General features: G+C 40.3%; 2 protein-coding genes across 3 annotated transcripts in view; one reads left to right on the forward strand and one right to left on the reverse strand.

Moving 5' to 3' along the window:
* Window positions 1-3,654, forward strand: part of acvr1ba (activin A receptor type 1Ba) — a 39,905-nt gene extending 36,251 nt beyond the window's left edge. Inside the window, exon 9 of the mRNA XM_022676897.2 lies at window positions 226-3,654. Within this exon, the coding sequence (XP_022532618.2) occupies window positions 226-351 (126 nt within the window). The 3' untranslated portion in view covers window positions 352-3,654. The remainder of the gene's footprint in view (window positions 1-225) is intronic.
* Window positions 3,655-5,203: 1,549 nt separating this feature from the next.
* The window catches only part of kmt2d (lysine (K)-specific methyltransferase 2D), a 42,179-nt gene continuing 26,674 nt past the window's right edge, over window positions 5,204-20,708 (reverse strand). The window contains exons 35-54 of one of the 2 annotated variants that reach the window (XM_022676896.2): window positions 20,512-20,635; window positions 20,338-20,425; window positions 20,173-20,239; window positions 19,786-20,018; window positions 16,552-19,578; window positions 16,314-16,457; window positions 15,981-16,145; window positions 15,656-15,803; window positions 15,487-15,568; window positions 15,203-15,378; window positions 14,949-15,073; window positions 14,725-14,863; window positions 13,767-13,891; window positions 12,221-13,643; window positions 11,360-11,496; window positions 11,144-11,274; window positions 10,353-10,638; window positions 10,145-10,218; window positions 8,704-8,812; window positions 5,204-8,581 (exon numbers count right to left, since the gene is read on the reverse strand). In XM_022676896.2, coding sequence (XP_022532617.2) covers window positions 8,489-8,581; window positions 8,704-8,812; window positions 10,145-10,218; window positions 10,353-10,638; window positions 11,144-11,274; window positions 11,360-11,496; window positions 12,221-13,643; window positions 13,767-13,891; window positions 14,725-14,863; window positions 14,949-15,073; window positions 15,203-15,378; window positions 15,487-15,568; window positions 15,656-15,803; window positions 15,981-16,145; window positions 16,314-16,457; window positions 16,552-19,578; window positions 19,786-20,018; window positions 20,173-20,239; window positions 20,338-20,425; window positions 20,512-20,635 — 6,896 coding nt within the window. In that variant the 3' untranslated portion in view covers window positions 5,204-8,488. Of the gene's footprint in view, window positions 8,582-8,703; window positions 8,813-10,144; window positions 10,219-10,352; window positions 10,639-11,143; window positions 11,275-11,359; window positions 11,497-12,220; window positions 13,644-13,766; window positions 13,892-14,724; window positions 14,864-14,948; window positions 15,074-15,202; window positions 15,379-15,486; window positions 15,569-15,655; window positions 15,804-15,980; window positions 16,149-16,313; window positions 16,458-16,551; window positions 19,579-19,785; window positions 20,019-20,172; window positions 20,240-20,337; window positions 20,426-20,511; window positions 20,636-20,708 lie in introns of both variants that reach the window. The other variant, XM_022676895.2, reaches the window with a different exon arrangement.

A 20,708-nucleotide genomic window follows, 5' to 3' on the forward strand; every position in this document is an offset into this window, starting at 1 on the left:
TAGGAGATTTCAAAAATACTTAAGTTATGTACATTGTGAAAATTTATTTTACTGAAGAGAAAAAAGTTTTTTTTTTTTTTTTTTTAAATCACCTACACCTGTAGCCCATATACAGGTTAATGCATGTTTATGGGTTAACTCCGCAGTTCTAGCTCAACCAAAAGTGTGAATCAGGACATTTAAAAAGCTCTAAGCTTAAACTGCTGTGTGTGTGTGTGTGTTCAGGCTCTGCGGGTGATGGGGAAGATCATGCGGGAGTGCTGGTACGCTAACGGCGCGGCGCGGCTGACAGCCCTGCGCATTAAGAAGACTCTCTCTCAGCTCAGCGTGGAGGAGGACGTGAAGATGTGAGGCGCCGGCGGGGCCCCCACCCCCACAGAGACGCACAAACACACAAACAGAGAGCGAGAGAGAGGAAAGAGACTCAACTAAACGTCTCCTGCCAGTTTCAGCCACAGTTTCAACGTTTTTTAAAGTTGTGACGAGGACTACCTCACCTTTTTAGCCAAAACTACTGAGAAAACAGGCCACTCCAGCCATCCATCACTCCATCCACCGGCTCCAAACCCTCCATCAGCGGTCCAGCCCTGTCCAGCTGCGCCCACCCGCCCTCAGCCCCACCTACACTCCACAGACTTCTGACGTTTTTTATTTTTGGTTTTTATGGCAGGAATGAATGAACTGTGTATGGTGTGAAGATTTTTGGGTTTGTTTTGTTGTTAATTCTTATTATTTTGACCACTCGGCGAGATCGAGCCCTGCAGAGACGGTTCAGTAGAGTATGGGTGTGTGAGCATTAGAACTCTGGGAACTTTCTCTCAGCTCATATATAGTAAATAGTAGGTGTTACTCTCACTGCTGTCCCATTTTCATGAATGCAGGGAATTAATTTGAATTCATTTTAGGAGTAAATGTGAATTTAGTTGGAGAGGAAGTGGATTTTAATCATGGTTTTATGGTTTTGTTGTGACTAACATTCATATTGTCATCTTGTATTAAGATTGACTAAAATACACTGAGTTACTATATACGGCAAGGTTTTTTTTTTTAAAGCTCAATATTGTTTTATAGGGATTTTAGTGTTTTTTTTTTTTTTTATTTTGTTTTTTTTTTGCCCCGAGTGTACATATTTATTTAACTATGAGTTTTGGTGAGTTGTAGCCTTTAAGGACACTGTGAGAGGAGGTCCTTCAGGGTAATGGCTATTATTAATCTTTGGCGCTGTTCCACTGTATGGTATCTACGCTAATCTACTCAACTCAAAAACAAAACAAAACATTTTTTTTTTTTTTTTTTGCTTTTCCATTACGCAGATTTGGCTGGTATCACGAACCGGGTTCTTTTTAAGTACCTGTTCGGTCATAGTGGCAAAAAATTATGTGTACACCTTGTAGATTTGTCCCTCTATGTGTCTATAAACAGCTCTGAAATAAATTGAGAGCACTTCAGTTTCTGAATCAGTTTCTCTTATGTTGCTATTTATAGATATAAGTTTGAGTAAAACGAACATTGTTTTTTATTCTATAAACTACAACCAACATTTCTCCCAAATTCCAAATAAAAATATTATTATTTAGAGCAAAATATTGTCATTAAAGGAATCAATATTTGGTGGAATAATTTTTTTTTAAATATTTTTTTTAATCTTGGCATGTTTTCCTCCTCCACCAGTCTTACACTTTATGCCTTTACTCCTGGTGCAAAAATTCAAGCAGTTCAGTTTGGTTTGATGGCTTGTGATCATCCATCTTCCTCTTGATTATTTTATAGAGTTTTTATAGAGGTCAATTTGGTAAAATCAAAGAAACTCCTCATTTTCAAGTCGTTTCTTTTTTTTTTCTGGTGCTGTTTTATGTTCAGACTGTATTTGCAAGTGATCAGATTTGCATGTCTTGACATCACAAAAAACATATCTGCATGGGTTTCTATAGAACAACGTTAATATCAGAAAAAGAAAAAAATAAACTTTGGTGCTCTTCTTGGCTTGTTGTGCTCTGCATTTCCATCTCTCTGGATTTTATGAGGTTGTTGGAGCCCACCTCCAGTTTGATTTCATGTGATTAAGAGCCGAATAAGCCGGATTAAGAGTTGAGTCGATACCATACAGTAGAACAGCTCCCTTAAATACTAGAATCTGTAGAATTGAACAGAATTGAGTTGTCTCACAGTGAGGATCTCACTCATCAATGTCCTGCAAAAGCCAAGATAATGGCAAGATCTCGACCTAGCAAGCAGATGTTCTGTTCATTTGTTTCAGTTTTGCCATGCTGATTTTTTATTTTTTTTTAACTGTGTGTAGCCGGGAGTAACATTAACCTGTAGTTTATCCAGAGCCGTCTCATTCCAGTATGAGTTTTTTTTTTTTTGGTTTGTTTTAAAGATGTTTTAACTAACTGCACTATAGTTTCTAAAGTTGATAACTGATATTGATATTGTATCGGTCTGGTTCCACTAGGGGAGAGTAGCAGAAGATGGCTGTTTGTACAAAAACACATCCTATACAGTAAGTAAGCATCCTGTAAAAAAAAAAAGAAAAGGTTCCTGTAAAATAGTGCATCTCTCTCCATTTATTTATAATGTAGCCTTTATAATCGACCACTTTCTATGCTCTATTTTCATTATACATTTTGTAGTTTGAATTCAAGCCAACTAAAAGGTACTACTGAACATTTGATTGCATGAATGGTTTCTCCTCATTATCATTATCTACTCCAATCAGATTTATTAATAACCCTGACCTGTATTAATAACTTTGTGCTGCTACAGCGTGCTGAACACTTCTGTGTAGACTAATTCTGAAATTGACTCTTAAGGGAATTTCTGAAGAGTCTCATTTATAAATATTGAAGATTAACACTAACACCGCTTTTCCATCAGCAGCCGGAGTCTGAGCGAGCACGGTTGGCCCAGCCATGCTCTGTCTGGTTGGGTAGATGGTGCTTCTTTCCCTCTTGAATCCCATTGTGATGCAAAATGGAGAAATAGAGAATAAAAGCCGCTGTGCACGGAGTTATTAATGCTCTTTTTTTTATTATTAATGAGCCCATAAAATATCTGTAGCGATAACTCAGCAAATGAATGTGTGCTTTTTTTTTTTTTTTCCCCAATTTATCGGGTGTTCTGGAAACTGCGCTGTACAGTCCAGCTAAAAACATGGACGGATGGCAACTGAAAACGTTGCTTAAAAAAGCTGGAAAAATGTGACCGTCCTTTTAGAGAAGGTGCTCCGTGTCCAACACTGGGATTTCAGTCTTGACTAACTGCATTGTGAGGAAAGACAGTAGAGGAAGTTCGACTAGTCAACTCCACTTTTATTTATATCTCTTGTGTTTTACTTTAATTTTGTTTTATTTTCTGAATTTCTGAATTTGCTCTTTGTGTGTAACAAACTTCTTCATACTCTTACGACTAAAACACAGGACTGTGGGAGGAGTAGAGGAGCAATGTTAGATGTTAGATTCCACCTACTGGAACTGTACCACACTGGCGTTTAGAGCAAAAGGCCGGAGATTGCCCAATGCCTATGTTTTGGTTGTATGTTGATTAGACTTTTTTTCTGCTTATCAAACAATCTGCATTTCAAATCATGTTAGACACACACATCTTTTTGGGATTCATTGAAATTGTACATAAAATAATACATTTGTTTTCTTACCTCCGTCTCTGTGTTTCTTTCTTTACCTGTGCTTCTGCTTTGCTGGAATGGAAACCTGCAGCCAATTTACTCGTGCATCTTGGGGAAAAAAAGAAAAGAAAAAAAAAAAACACCAGCAGATGGTGACATGTCTCTCCAAACCATCACTGATCTTTTCATTTGTAAATTAAAGGATCAGAGTCTGGAGGAAGAGTGGAGAGACACACAGTCCAAACTGCTTGAGGTCTAGTGTGAAGTTTCCACCAATCAGTGATGGTTTAGAGAGACATGTCATCTGCTGGTGTTGATCCACTGTGTTTATTATCAAGTCTAAAGTCAGTGCAGTTTTGTTTTCCCACAAAATCTTACAGCACTTCATTCTTCCCTCTGCTGACAACTTTTATAGAGATGCAGATTTCATTTTCCAGCAGGACTTGGCACACTGCCCACACCACCAAAAGTACCAGTTGGTCTTATATAACATTCTAATTTTCTGAGACAATGATTTTTGGGTTTTTATTGGCTGTTAGCCATAATCATCAACAATTAATAAAATAAACACTTAAAAAATCATGAAAACTTATTTTATTTCAGTAATCTATTTTTGAGATGTGCAAGTACATGCATTTCTTCATTTAACTGCATCAAAGAAAACTTCTGTGTATAAAACAGCCAGGTGTCAGCAAACAGACACACCATTTATATTTTGGATGCATAGCCAAATCTATTCTATATTACATTTAATATGTTCAAATTCAATAGCAATTCAGGTGGTTGGTCCACTACATGTGTCATACACGGCTGTTTTTAGGGTTTATTTAGTGTATATATTATGGCTAAAATGATACTGAAATAGAATACATAAAAAGGATAATTAATTGCATTTTCAATAGTATTCCAAATCTAAGTCTATGCTACCTGACGCCTAGCTTAGCTGTTTTATATACAGCTGTGTTCAGTGTTCTGTGTATTGCAGTTGAATTTTTAATGCTATAATTTTTTTAAATATATAAATTGTAATATGCGATAGATTTGCAAAATATTAATAGCTGTGCAATTTTCCCCATGACTCAAAGTAAAAGTTACAGTTAATCTGATGGGTATAGATGCTAGCGATATGGATTTATTCTTATCTAGGACAAATAATAGGCATTTTTATGCACTGAAGTGATTTGGAGGTTAAAAAAAGTGTGTACAGATGTAGAGGTGATCTTGCAGCACATGCATTTTATTCTGATTGAAGTGCTCAGTTTTTTAGTATTAACACAAAAATATTATGCAAATTTTACCCAAACATCCGACTGTCCTGATTATGTAGGTTTTTGCTGGCTACCATCCCCTGTTTAAAAGTTATTAGCGCTATTAAGCTGATTGTCAAAAATCAAATTAACTTTTACTTTGGTTGTCCCAATCAAGATAAACGCTGGACTGATCTCTGAAGATGACCCGCTGCCATTCTCTCCGGTCTCTTTGGGTGCAATTATTTCATTAACAATAGTGTACTGTACTGTACAACAGTGTACTGTATATATTTAACTGCTCTTAAACATACAAACCCAGAAACCAGACTATATTTAAAATGCATTTTATTTTCCTTTACAAGAAATAAAGCAGAGACAAAGAAAATGGAAGAGGGAAGGGAAGAGGGCAGCTGTATATAAAGTGATGCAACCTCTGGCCTCATCAAAAAATATGTACAATTCAAAATTATATCCATACAAAACATGCCACATACAATAAAAATGATCATTTCTCTTCCTAAAAGTAGCTCTGCTGTACAGATGCAGCATCTTTTTTAAAAAGTAGGTTGGGTTTTAATAAAAACGAAGAAAAGAAAAGAAAAAAAAAAACATCAGCAATCTATTCTTTATTAAATTAAAGGATATGCAGAGAGACCTTAAATTAAGATATTCCAAACCGATCAGAAGGAAGGATAGAAGTTAGGCTAGAAATCCAGTGAGCGCCTGCGAGTTTTATAATCAACTTCCCTCCACAAGATACACACAACAGGTACAGTTCACCAATTCTGCTATACTCCTCTCGCTCTGCGTCTGCAGGAGGAGGATTCTAAAGCAAAATCACTTCAGAGTGCAATTCTCTCTCTCTTTCTCTCTCGGGTAAAGCACAGGGGTATTGTTGAATATCAAAGTCATAGCACACACTGGCTATATTGCCATTTCACAAGTTATATAAACACGTTCATCACTTCTACTGGGGAGAGGGAGAGAGGACGTGGGGACCGGGGGGAGAACATGACACTAATTTCATAAAACAGTATCATATCTGGACCTTCAAGAATTTCTATATTTAGAGAATTTACTCATTAAACGCTTACCAATTCAAGGACAGGAGTATTTCAGGTATTTCACAAGCAGTAGCATAAATAATAGTAAAAGAAGAAATATATGTGAACAATATTACATAAATACACAAACGCTATGCACCGTTCTACTGCTCCGCTTTCCGAAAAACTATGGATCTGCATGATGAAGAAATATTACCAGGACTACATTCCAACATACGACTCCCGTGATCTCAAAACGTTGTTGTCTCATTCACCTCAAACACTCATCCATATCATTGGTGAACAACAAGATTAACCAGCACACAATCTCTGTTAAACTGTATAATATGGTCTTATAGCAAAAAAACGCTAATAGAAAAAACAGGTAAATGCAAAAAAAAAAAAAAAAAAAAACACTCTGATTCATATACATATCAAGATATTACTTCGTTTGCCATTTTACATATATTTATAGATATATACACATTTAATCTTTCTGATAAAATGATATCCAGTGGTTTTTTTTATTCCATCAGTTTTATTTCTCTACAATTTTGATTTTATTGATTAAAAAGGAGTCGGATAAAGAGCTTCTGCCCCCACCCCCACCCCCCCCATTATATACAGTTTGTACATTTTGCATTTCTTTTTACTGTGAGGTCATACGTCTGGGGAGGAAGGAACAAAGTAGTATGCGGTTTGTGGACACTTTGTTCAGCTCCCTTCTCTGAAGATCAACTTTATTTTTTATTTTTCTGTTTTTAAATTACTTTAATATCAAAGAAGAAAAAAAAATGCCCTTTTAAAAGTTTCTCTCTTTCTCTGCCATTGCTTCAAGCCTCCAGAAGACAACAGTGCCAACAGTTTATCACACCACAATGCAGGGATTACATACGCTGACTGTGGTCAGGCAGAGAAAGGTTCACTACAGTAAAAGATTTACAACAGTCCACTAAAGTATTACAGAGAGGAATACGAGGCGTGCGAAGAGCGTGGAGTGAAGGAGTGATGAGCTGAAAATGAAGGAGGTCTATTAAACAGGCGGTATTGAATTTAAACTGAAGGAAGATGGAAAAACAAATTATGTTAAACATAATTTTAGTAGTCTTGCATCACAAGTGACAAGTTATTATTTCAGTTTCGGATGAGGATTCGGATTCAGATTCAGATTCAGCTTCACACAGCAAGGTTTGAACTGAAGCTAAAAGTATTCAAGCTATCCGAGTTTACTGTGAAATCACTGTGAAATTCACTGCACTTAGCGATGAAAGAGTGGATTTGGTTGTGCGCTTATACAAATGAACACAAAAGAAAGAAGAAACTAAATAATGAAGAAAAAAGAGGATAAAATAGAAGGAAAAGCATGATTTCTAGATGCACGGAGGCAGACAGTAATGAAAAATGGCTACATGAGATCTACAGTCATTCAGACCGGGTGGCCTCCTAGACTCGGTCACCCATTTGGTTTTCTGATTGCTCTAATATAATAAAAATAATAAAAATAATAATAATGCATGATCATCGTTTCTAAACGCTATTTATCTGGGCTCTGCAGCTTTGTCTATGGATGAGTCGCAATGGTTCACTACTTCAAATAATAAGCGAAACAGATAGGAGCAAACCGGCTGCTTAATTATTTAATTTTTCCCTGCTTAACCGAGAAGGCAACTGCCATGATAACATTCGACCTTCCCCTTTCCACAGTAGCACTTTTAACAGTTTAATACAAAGCAGTCACTTCCCAACAAACTCAATGAGGTAGACTGGGTCGACCGAACCCACCTTTAAACTCATAATATAATAAAACATCTGGTGCCTTTTGAGCCACAGGTCAAATAGTATTTAAACTTTATATTATCTTACATCTTGTCCACCATAGATACATAAGATGTGATCTGAGCCACTCCAGGATTGTCTTGCCAATATCCATGTTGTCAATCTTCATTGATGACGATGGGAGAGAGTGTTGTTCTGGGGTGACGGGTTGGTAGGAAAAAACAAAACTTGGAAAAAAATATATATAACAACGAAAAACAAGAAAAAAAAAAACGATAGGTCCAAAGCTAAAGTGTATTAGTTCATTTCTGAGTACTTTAATGGCTTTAATCAAACGTTTCACTGAGTTCTACCCTAAAGTGTATTGATATGATATAGAATCAGACGTTTTGGTAGATGTAGAGAGGATTGATTCCAGCCAGAGTCAGCTTATTGGAGGGAAAACAGTAGAGGAAGTAGGAAGGAGGTGCTTTTGGCAGAGGCGAGTTTTAACGAGACTATTCAAGCACACCATCGAGCTCATCAGAAAAGGTTGTGGCTTCAAAAAATGTTACTCTCTTCAAAGCTTTGGCTCCTGATGTGAATAACAAAGTCTTTTCTTTCCACTGATGGAGAGTAAACGGTTTTCCCTCCTCTGGTTTCAGAACAGCTTATGATCTGGGTAATAAGGTTAAACGAGGCTTTGGCGCAGGCATCATCATCATCATCTTCATCATCTGGCACCAGGGCGCAAAGGCGTTTCTCACGCATTCCCTCGCTCTTTCTTTCTTTCTCTCTTTCCGTCTCTTTTCCCGTTAGTTCATCCATTTCCGGCAATTCCAGGCTCCACAATGGCAGGGGATCTTGTGCTGATCATCCTCGAAGTCGAACTGATAGTCATACGTCAGCTTGTGTTCCATCAGAGACGGCACAAAGAGAGGAAGACACACAAAGAGCTTTGTTTAGAGAGACATCAATCAATCATCAGTTAAAGTTCATTTACACAGGAAGAATCCTGAGGGTTTCTTACCTCCTCGCCTTTGGGGATTCTGCGGCTAGAGATGATGATGATCTTGTCCTCTTTGTCAAACGTCACAACCTCCGCAACACAGTTTGGTGCACAGGAATGATTGACATAGCTGTTAATGACAGCAGAGTGTGAGTGAGTGAGGCCCAAGTCATACTGTGCAAATTATTATAAAAATGTATTATTTTCAGATAGGTTGAGCAGAATTTTGTTTTTACTGATGCAGCTAACCAGCTAATAAAAGCAGCCAAACTTAAAGAAAGCTTGGTGTGTCAGTGTCCTGTATGGTAAATGCTTTAAATTTATTTTTTAACTATTCTGCAATAAAACAGGGTTCTCAACAGTAATGCAGATCTAATAATCGGCCCTTATTGAGTCCCCTAAAAAATGACTTATAAAATTGTGTCCATTGCTCTGGTCTATTTCTATCAATATCTAAAGACGTTTTCATAATCCGCAATCTATATTGTGATGCATGTTGCATCAATTCAAACAGTCTCCTTCAGTGAAGTACAGTGACTTCTATTCTAAATATAATGCAATTTATCTAAATAACAAGAATAATTATGCTCTTGGTAATGAAATACAGATAAGTTATTTTAACAGTTTAAAAGTTGTGGAAAATTCCTTCCTGAGAGCATCATCACAGGACAGTGTATGAAAGTGTTTTATTTATCTGACCTTGTAGAAGTGCTGGGTTAGTACTGGAGATAAAAGTAGCTCCTTTATTTAAAAGTGTATGTTTTGCTTCTGTAGGGTCTGTTCCGATCAGTTTAACAGTTCAAATATTTTAATTAAATGTTTTACATTCAACAGAACTTGATAATAAGCACAAAAACATGAATGAGCTGAAAACTGAATTTATCTGATTCAATTTTGAATTTGGCATCAATATTCAGAAATGATGTGATACGATAAGACTCTTCATTTGAAAGTGTGATATTGAATAAGATTGGGTGGTACTGTACAATTGTAATATTGCATTTGGCGATGGATGGATGGATGAGACATTAGTATTAAAAATATATGAAAGTATCTATTTTAAAATTAGGATATGTATGATCTGTCAAATTTATTTATTAATGTTTGGGGATCTGTGGGAGCTCAATCTTTTAATTATGCATCTATTCTCACTAGTGTTCTATGCACTACTAAGCAACCAAGAAAATCTGCCCATCGTTATATCTTTTTTATCACAATCACAATAATATCTGGGAAAATATTTTGTCTGATAAATAAATTCTTGTGATAGTTCAAATCTATGTTTTACTGAACTGCATGTTTTCCAATAAAAAGCAAATCCATTTTTTATTCATATGTATGTATTAAAGATTCTTTTGCTTTTTTTACCTCAAGGAAAAATATGATGATCCTGAGACACAAAAACAGAAGCAGAAAAGGGAGAATCAAAGAGAGAGAGAGAGAGAAAGAGTGATCATCTTACCGAGCAGGGCCGCCAGTGAGGGTGGCGTCTATTACGTGTTCGTTATTGATGCGGAACATGTAGATCCCACGATTCTGATTTAAAACAACAGCAAATACTTCAGGTCACCAAACAAATTCAAACACAAATCTCTGACCATCATTTTACTAAACACTTAAAATGTTTATTCTCTGTGAGTGTTTTAACAAAGTTGTTGTGTTCAGTATACCTGCTCCTCATAGATCTTTTCCCGTCGGTTTGCCACCTCGTTGCGAATGATGGTACCAATGTACTCGATCACCATGGTGTGTTTTTCAAGGTCTTTAGCTGCGTACAGACCCAGCCCCTGGATACGGGAGCGAGCCAGGTACACGTTGGTCTTCCACTCGGTCTTCAGCCGGCGGTACTGAGAAGATTTGGAGTGAACGAACTGCTTGCTGTAGGGGGTGTTGATCTCCCCTGTGAAGGTGCTCTGGTAGGCTTTGGACATGCTTGTGCTGTTGAGTGTATGGGGCCTAAAGAGACAGAAAAAGACAGAAGTCATTATTTTCATATTAACCCTTTCAGACCTGAATAATCTCCAGTGATGGAAAAAAAATATACAAAAAAAAAAAATATATATATATATATATTAATAATAATAAAAAAAAAATATATATATATATATATATTTATTATATATATATATATATTTGATAAACCATCCCCAAACAGTGAAAAAAAAACATGCAAAAATTGTTCTAAATCACATTAAATTAGTAGCAATTACTAAAAAGTTACTTTGCCTCAATGGCTCTTGTTCATTAAACTTGTTCATTGGCTGTTTTATGGTCCATTTTAATTGTAATAGTGTTCTGTGCAACAAAACATTTAAAAAATAAGAAAATACATGATGTCTTTTGTAATGGATGCAGGGTCTGAAAAGGTTAAATCACAACAAGGAAATAGTATGAACAATAAAACCTCCACATTCCAAAAACAAATAAATAAATAAAATAAAAAATCAACACTAAGTCTTACCGCTTGCAATGTGTGAGAATCTTGGGCTCAGAGCGTGCACAACCAGTGGGATTAATCATTAGAGGAAGCTCCATAAGAGGATGGCGGCCATATCTGAACGTGTAGTCCTGACAGTTCTCCACCCCTGGAAGCTGCAGTTAAACAGATTTGTCAAACAACTGTAGGAAAGTTGAAGGTAACTCAGTCGGCTGTGAGCAAAAGCCTGAAGCAACTTACCGACTCAGTAATGCGCATCACTGCATGGACAGTGAGCCCGTACATCTCCTCTCCCTTTACATGATCAGCGAAGAGCTTCAGCATGGCTGCATCTTCACGCAGCTTGGCAACCTTCTGAACAATCTTGTCCCAGATGCCTGATGATTAAAAGAGCATAAGGAATGTTAAAACCAGTAAAAACAGTACACGTGGTGTATACCTAAAAAAATAGCAGCCAATTTAGTTATTTTTATACATTTTTATAGACAGAAGTACGGCATCTGTGTCAGAAGCTGATCATCTTTCAGCATGATTAGGCAAGTGCAAATACTGATTAAGGGCAGGGATGGATTCTACATGAACCTTTCTAGACAGACCTGGTACTTGGTACTCTCAAGAAAAAATGTACTTTAGTTTTTATTATCGAAATTTTATTAACCACATATAAAACGCAAGGTCTGAGGCCTGAGCTCCAGCTGTGAGAGTGGCCTTAACATTGGACTCTTAAGAGGAGTATCTGGTTAAGAAGTCGTTACTTTGCTTCTGCCATGACACTTTAGTTTTACACATTCTATTAATGTTTTTTGCATCCATGCACAAGGTCTGTATGGCATTCTATATGAGGAAATCAATGAATATGCAAGGATAAAAGAACTCTGAACTCAATACAATGCTTCAGCAACAAAATATGGATCATGGAAAAATAATCGGCTAATAGATGATTGCACACAAGTTGTGATTTAGATATGCAGTCTGACTAATGTTAAATAGCGATTTCTAATGAGTTATCTTTTTTGCATTTTAAATATTTTTAATTTGCTTACCACTAACCAAGATTATTCAAGCCAAAATGCAAAAAGGAAGTAAATGACAGCTACATACCATCTGGACTACAGTCCCTGAAGTGCAGGTCTTCCTGTCCAGGCTCCAGCACACGAACTTCAAACAAGGGCACGCCATCCTGCTCACTAATGCGACAGCGATAGCGGCAGCGGCGGTTAGGCACACGTGTGCTCCAGTAGATGCGCGTGGCCTCGTAACCCACAGGAAAGATGGCAGTGGGCGAGTGAAAGGCAGCCATCTGAGAGGGCAGGAGTTGACCCACAGCATGAAAGATGAGCCCACCAACCCGGAACAGGTGGATGCGGTCACCGCGCTGCAAGATGCTGGCAATCTGCTTCACCTCGTCTCGCTCGATGTAAACTCGGCGGAAGACTGCGAAGCTGCTGAGCTCCTCTTCGCTGGGGCCTTTTAGCTTGTGCTGGGTGCAGAGCATGGTTTTGTCTTTGAAGAACATGCAGCGTGCTCGGATGGCGCAAGCAAAGTGGTAGACGTTGGGGCAGCGCAGGCGGTTGCAGCTGTTGGTGGCACCGGTCTTCTGGCAGCAAGCGCAGCGTGTGCGCAGGCCACGCCGAAGAGCCACTTCCACATTGATGAGTGCACCACCCTGAGTCTCGTAGACCTCAGTAGACCACAAGGCACAGTTGAGATGCACCCACAGGTCTACATCAATGTTAAGAAGACGAGCTGGACCGTCTGTGGCACCGTCGCCCTCTTCGTGACAGAAGCAGCACTTGCGCTTGTCCCTTGGCAACTTGTCTGGTCTAAGTGTGATTCTCAGGCGCTCCATGAGTTCAGACACCTCCCGGCTGTTTTCCTTCTTGGAACTGCCTTTGCGGATGGTGATGACCAGATGAAGACGTTTCCAGCGCACACCTTTCCATTTCTTTATTTTTGGACGTATCTCTTCATCTTCCGCGAAGGCCCTGCTTCTCTGTTTGATAGGCTTAGCACAGATGTCTATTGTGATGGTGGAATCCTGAGGCATAGAGGTGGTGGCGTCGGTGGTGGTGGTGGCGGTGTCATCAGCAGCACCAGTATCAGTATCAGCAGAGGCAGCATCAGCAGGGGCAGCAGAAGCAGCAAGAGCTTCTTCCTCAGATGGTGCAGATGGAGGAGGTAATAGAGCCTGTTCCTCAGGTTCAGTCTTAATTGGAGGGTTCAGTGACGTATTCAAAGGAATCTCACCCGAAGGCTCGGTCTTAACAAAAGCGCAAGAGCTCGAAGTGACTTGGGAAGGAGATTTAGGTTGAGCAGGAGGCTCAGATTCAGGCTCTGGCTGAGGAACAGCGTCAGTCTGAATGACAGGTTCAGGCTCAACATCAGCAGGTGGTGGTGGAGGAGGTGAAGGTGAAGGAGGTGGTGAAACCTCGACAGGAATGACGGGAAGATGGCGCACGTCTAGGTCTGACACGTTGGTCATGTAACAGTGCTGAGAGGGTCGTTCCTCATGCTCTGGGTATTCCTAGTGAGAAACAAATAAAGAAAAAATTAAGTAAAAAAAAAAGGACAATTAAAGTTATAATTAGAGGAAAACTACCCTCTCTCATAGATTCATATGAAAATTGGACAAAAGAGGAAAACCAACCTGTTTTATGAGTGACAAAATATCAACCTGCTTCTTCAAAGTACATCCAGGTAAGGTGACATCAAACTGCCTCAGCCATTCTTCATCTTGGCTTGCTGACTGATCAGTCTTTACACATACATCTCCTGCATTAAAAAAATAAGGAAATGTATTCGATTCATGAATAGAGCTACAAAGATGAACATTTTTTATCCAGTTTTAAGTAATACAAATACATATAACCCTGTTATATTATGATAAATATTTAGCAACCCACTTCTTACAGCTGTTTATAAGCAAAAGTAGTTCAGATAGTCATTGGACTGTCAATGTAGTTTTAAAATCACTCAGCATTGTACATTTAATCCCATATAAATATTTCTCCCCCTAAATTCAGTAGCCTGCAATTCCCATATTGATTCATGCCACAGTTTAGAAAATCATGATTCCGTATGTGAATTGTAAATATAAAATGAGAGCAAATTTGAACAGACAGTTCTTTGCATGGCTATTTTTACACCTATAACAAGCTTAAAGTAGCTCCACACTTTATTGGTTAGAATTCTAAGGACCCTGACATTTAAATTACATTGACATTACAATGACATTGAATTATTTTTTGCAATCTGGAGAACTACCTCAAGATACTGTGTGTGTATATAAACAGCGTTTTTTAATAAACTCCCTGCGCACTTTTAAAGTTCTCAGTCTCGCCTTATTTTAAATGTCAGGGCCCTCAGAACTCTACCAATGAAGTTTGGAGCTACTTTGAGCTTGTTAATGGTGTAAAAAATAGCTAATTCCTTACATGGGCAACGCTATGCCTTTCTAGCTAGCATTGTAAGCCTGTTGGGAGCATCAGCTAAAAGTGCTGTATGACAAAGGTTTGTACTTATGTTTCACTTCACCCCAACTCAATTTTACACAGGATTTCTCCTTTAAATAAACATTCACATGCAATTTAATAAACAGCACTTACCCGAGTTGGTGGATTCAGGTGCTTTCCCAGGGCCAACACCACCTGCTCTACCAGGACTTTGGGGGAAAGCCACCTCATAGGACCCTGGCATTCTCATGTGCAGTAGTTGGGCAACTGCCACCATCACAGAGTTCAGATTCTGTTGGGAGAATGATTATGGTTCAGTGAACGCAAGAAGTTAATGGAGGTTTTAAGTGGATTCAGGCAGTTAGAAGTTTAAATACCTTGGCAGCAGCTGTCGAGAGGGTGAAAGTAACAGACACTTCATTGCTCTTGGCTTTGTCCCAGGGACTCAAAGAGGAGCCTGCTTTTCCCTCTACTGCCTCGAAAGGTTTAGTCTCTGGAAAAGCTGTACATTTGAGAGAGAGAGAGAGAGAGAGAGAGAGAGAGAGCAGATGAGAAGAGTTTATTAAATGTTGACAGGATAGAAAGTCAATTTCTGGGAACAGTAACACCAGAGAGAGAGAAGAAAACATACTGGGGATAGCAGAACGAGGGATGATGGGAATAACAGGGGAAATGGCCCTTTCTTCCTCCTCTTCTTTGGGTTCCAGCAGATGAGGGAAACGTGATGAATCATCTCCCACGTGACTCTCAGGTGATGATGCAGGCACAATGCTGTCTGGAGCATCACTGTCATCATCACTTTCCATCCTTAAAAAAAAAAAAAAAATCAACAGTTAAATAGTTTACTTTGTGTTAATTATAGACGCAGTTTTATTGGTAGATCTTGGAGGGGATTTTCTATACTCTGCAGCATACCTCACATCTTCGTTCTGATTATGTGGAGGAGTGGGGAGAGCTGCTAGTATGTCCACACTCTTCACCTCCTCTGGAACAGAGTCTGTGAATATAGTATATAGCCATTTAACACACAATTTAGCTCAGCTATAGTGTTTAAACACTGATTTTAAAGTATTAATACTGTTACCCATGGTATCTTCTGAAGTTTCTCTCTCTTTCTGGCCTTCTGCTAGTTCCTCTACACCAGTCACTCCATTCAAAAGCTTGTGCTGCACCGAAGGGGGCGGAGTCGGGGGAAGGGATGAAGGTGGTGTTGGGGGATTGCTGAGGTTATTCTGATTAGAGAGAAAAGCATCTTTTTGTTTTAAATAATCACGGTTCAAGGATTAATCTAGACATATATCCAACATACAGTTTTAATGTACAAAATCAAATGCGGTTACCAAGACAAAGTTTTCATATGAGCAAATACCACTACACATTATTTAAAAGCAACAACAAAAAACACAAACCTTAGTGAGGAGTTGAGAATAGTAGTCTGGAATATTGTCTATTACAGCATTTCCAAAAGAGCCCTTCAACTGAGTCTTGCCGTTAGCAGGGCTGCTACCAAAAGGTGCAAACAAATCCAGGCTAGCAGTTATAGAAGGCTCCATCAATGGAAGAAGAGACAGACCCTGCTGTTGAAAACAAAACAGAAATTAATGACCTCTGATGAAAATAAGAAACTATGGGTGTTATTACTACTGCAATTTCAATTAGATTTGATTAGTTTCCCCTCCTAGAAGAGATTTGTTTGAGCCGGTGTGAATATTTGTGTAAAAAATACAGGAAACAGTTCTTACTTGTTTAAGTTGCTTCATTATTGCTTCAGTTTTTCCAACCTCGTCTTTTTTAGTCTTCTTCCTCGAGTTTGGCCCACGTTCTCCAGCTTTTGGAGTTCGCTTGGCCTTTGCTACAGGCGCTCTCTTCGTTATTGACTGGAGATCCTAAAATAAAAGATGAACTCAATTTTAAAATGCTATATTTTACTGCTTTTTAGTGAGGAAAAATGAGAAATAAGTTTTAGAAATAAGTATTTACCTCCATGTTGCGTGGCGTCCCTTGAAGCTTCTGCTCCAACATGGCCAACTTGCTGTTTATATGACCATTTATTTCATTGTGGATGCCATCAGACGGCCTCTGGGATGCCAACTGAAGGTTCTTCGTTCGAAGTAGCTTCTGTAAAAGCTGCTGGCCAGTCTCTGTTCTGGGAGTCAGAGCTGCAGAATCTCCTGGTGGATTTCCAGAGTTGTCCAAACCACTGGCATTACTGGTACCAACTGCCTCACCAGTGATCTCTCTCTTAATAGGAGCTGACAGCACCTCTTCTCCATCTCCCGAATCACACTGAACTTCTCGAGGTTCCTGTTTGATGTTTTGTAGAGTGATTTTGCATAGACCTGCTTCACCACTTGTTGGTGTTGAACGTGAAACATCACTTGCTGATAAAGAGGTGGATGGTGACATCAGGTGCTGTGCTGACTTGGGAGAAGGGCCATTTCGCGGAACAGAAACGTGTGGTGTTTCAACACCCAGGCCATGAGGTTCTGACTTTAGACCTGATATATCTTGTGGAGTCTTAACTGTTGGAGATTTTAGGGGTGAGGCTGCTGATGGTCCACCGCCACTGAAAGGACTGTTTTTCCCAACGTTACTTTTCCCAGGTGACAAGTGGGTTGAAGGAGTGACTGAATCCCGCTTATTGAAAGATGCTGGACTTGATCCTGCTTCGTGAACAGAGCCTGCAGGAGAACCAACATGAGAGGGAGAGGCCTGAAATGGGCTAAGTGCGGTCACACCGTGAGGCTGCTGCTGCTGGCCTGGAGGAGTCTGACGCATTCCCATCAACTGTCTTTGCTGACTCGACAGGGGGCTGCCTGGTGAACCCTGACTCATAAGCTGACGAGGAGACATTGGCCTAGTCATGTGCCCAAGTGGTGTTGGACGAACCTGACCCATCATTGGTCGTGTTAAAGGCACCTGTCCCCTCATCATTTGCTGCTGCTGTATCATCTGCTGCTGTGGGTGGGTATTACTGGGATACTGAGGTGATGCACCTGGTGGGGTTTGGTGTTGTTGCAACGATCCACCATCTTGATGATATTGCGGCGCCATGATAGAGGACTGGTTTGTTACACCCTGTTGCTGTGGAGATCCAACTGGACCTTGCTTACCAGCAAAAGCATAGGGGTGTTGCTGCTGTGCCTCAAGCCCTGGCATTCTTGGGCCAACAGGTTGACCTTGTGGACCCATAGGACGCATTTGGGCCTGTGCTTGCCCTTGCAATCTCAACATCTGGCTTTGCTGTTGAGCCTGCTGAGCCTGTCTCTGAGCAATCATTGCCTGAATATGCTGGATCTGCTGATTAGGAGTCAAATGCCGAAGCTGAGGATTTTGTGCAATGATTGCCTGAATGTTGATAGGAGCTCGTATTTGCCCAGGTGGAACACCCGGCCTTGGATTCATCATTACCTGCTGACCTCTGGTCATCTGCTCAAGCATAGCTTGCTTCTGCTGCTGGGCCAGTAGTTCTTGTTGCTGATTTGGATTTCCAGGCATTAAAGGTGGGTTTGGGCCAGTCTGTGGTGTTAGCATGCCCTGCAACTCTTGACCAACATTCTGACCGATTGGTTGTTGTTGCTGCTGCTGCTGTTGTTGTTGAGCCACGTAACACATTTGCTGACCTTCCTGTTTCACGTGATCTGTATTAATGGAGTTCTGCCTCTGAAGAGCAAGCTGCATTTGTTGTTGCTGTTGCACTTGAGGTTGTAATCCTGCCTGTTGATTGTTTATAAAGCCATGTTGCTGGGTTGGGCCATGATTTTGTCCTGGTTGCTGCTGCTGCTGTATTGCTTGTTGTTGAGCCAGATAGCCAATTGATGGTTGTTGCTGCCCAACTGCTCCCTGCAGTTCTCCACTTGGACCTTGCTGTTGCATCTGGATTGGAGTTGAAGGTCCACCACCTTGCTGGGGTGGGGTTTTAGGACTGAGGATTCCTCCATCTTTAGGAACAGGGTTCTGGACATCCTGGGAGTGACCTGGAACCACTTGTTGCAAATTCTCAACACTTCCTTGAATACTGCCTGAAGGTGAAGCACCCAGGGCCCTTTGCTCTGGAGGACATACTTGTGGCAGTTGTCTCTGTTGTGCCACTTGCTGCTGTTGAAGCTGAGCGAGGTTCTTTGCTGCATTTTGCTGTTGCTGCGAAAGAAGCATACGCTGTGCCAAAATGCTCTGCTGCTGAGGAGTAAGTTGGGGTTGTGGGCCTCTAATAATGTGTGGTCCAGCAGGCACCTGTTGACCCAACAGACCCTGAGGTCTCTGAAGCTGCTGCACAGGTTGATTTCCCGGCATGCCTTGCTGGCCTGGTATCATATTCTGATTCTGAGCCATTGGCTGAGCCATGAGATTTGGCTGTGCCTGTCCAACTGAATGATTCCCCATCATGCCCTGTGCAACCTGCATCATGCCCTGTTGATGTGGCTGGTTGGGTATTAACCCAGGTTGTAGGTTTGGCTGCTGCTGGCCCATCAATGCATTGTTCATCAAAGGTTGAGGTGGTTGACCACTCATTGGTACAGCTGGCTGACTCATGACACCGGGTTGCTGGTTCTGACCTGGCATGGGCTGCTGACCCATCATAAACTGCTGCTGCTGCAGTTTCTGAACCATTTGCATCCTCTGCTGTAACTGTCGTTCTTGAAGGAGTCTTGGGTCTGGTGCCCCAGGACGTTGTGGGAAGAATCCAGCCGGTGCACCAGGTGGTACAGCACCAAGTGCCCCAGGATGAGGAGGCTGGGCTCCAGGAAACTGATGCACTTGAGGCATTCTAACAGGCATACCACCTGGAGGAATGCCTCCAGGTACAGGGGTCCCTGGCCCAGTCCCTGGCCCAATCACTGGCCCACCTTGTTGGCCCATCATCATCTGTCCAGGTATCTTAGAAAGCATGTGTGGCCCTGGATTGGAAGTTCCAGGTGCCAACGTTGAAGACCCTTGCTGATGCTGCTGCTGCTTACTTTTATATTCAGCAATCAGATTTGTGTGCTCCTTTTGCTGCTTACGTACCTAAAGAATATAAAATAGAAAACAATTAACTGAAAGAACTTTATCTGATAGATAGATATTAGGGGTCAGTTTCCTGGACAGTGATTAGGTCTAGTTGCAGACTATATATTTTTTTCCTTTCAGTGGAATAACTCCATTCAAATGCTTTGTCTTGGAACCTGCCTCTGAAATCAGCATTTGTTGATATAATAAAGCATATTTACTTACCTGATCTAACTGTTTCTGGATCTTGCTTTGTTCTTCTGTGACCAGTTTGAGCTTTTCAGCATCTGCTTCCGCAAATTCACGCCCTGCTTTCTTAGCAGTACGTTGCTTAGCGCACAACGCTTTGCGAGATTTACGGTGCGCTCCTATCTGGTCCTCAAGGAACTTCAGCTGCATCTGTAGCAACTGCTGGGTGTGCACTAGCCATTCTTCATATTGGTGTTGCTCTGCATCATCTAGTACACAAAGGGAATGAAAGATATAGTTACAAAAGAGACAAATACTAATGAATAAATTAGATAGGTAGATAGATAGATACTTTATTGATCCCCGGGGGGGAATTCTTGAAAAATGAATGATGTATACAATGACAGCCACAGAAATACATACTGATGATGCCTTGGACAAACTGAGGAGGATTAGGTCGTGTCTGAGCCTGTTCACCACCCTCCCCATCCTGACAAGCAAGAAAAAACACAATGTTGCAATATTTTTAATAATTGTTTCAACCAGAGTATTGGACATTGACACTGAATGAAAAGGAAAACTACTGACCTTAGATGACCCAGGTCCAAGGTGAGCCTGAGAGTCTGAACTTCCTGGGGCTGAGGCCAACCTCTGAGCCAAAAGGGATACTTGTTGCCTGAAATAAAATGAAAGAGAAACTCTTACAGTGATGTGATGTGTCTGAACATTGCAACATAGTCTCAAACAGTGAACAAAATGTACCTGTTAATTCCAGGAGGAACACCCATGGGGTCTTGGGTCAACACCCTTTTTATGCCTTTTAGAGCCACCATTTTTGCCTTGGCAATAGGATCCATGATATCATCAGCCATGAACTTATCCAGATCTGGGAGAAATATGGCAACATGTGAAGATGCAGAAGACGATATTTAACATAACACATTTAGCATAAAGTGCAA

Source organism: Astyanax mexicanus, chromosome 13 (assembly GCF_023375975.1).
Source record: "Astyanax mexicanus isolate ESR-SI-001 chromosome 13, AstMex3_surface, whole genome shotgun sequence".
Taxonomy (NCBI): domain Eukaryota; kingdom Metazoa; phylum Chordata; class Actinopteri; order Characiformes; family Acestrorhamphidae; genus Astyanax; species Astyanax mexicanus.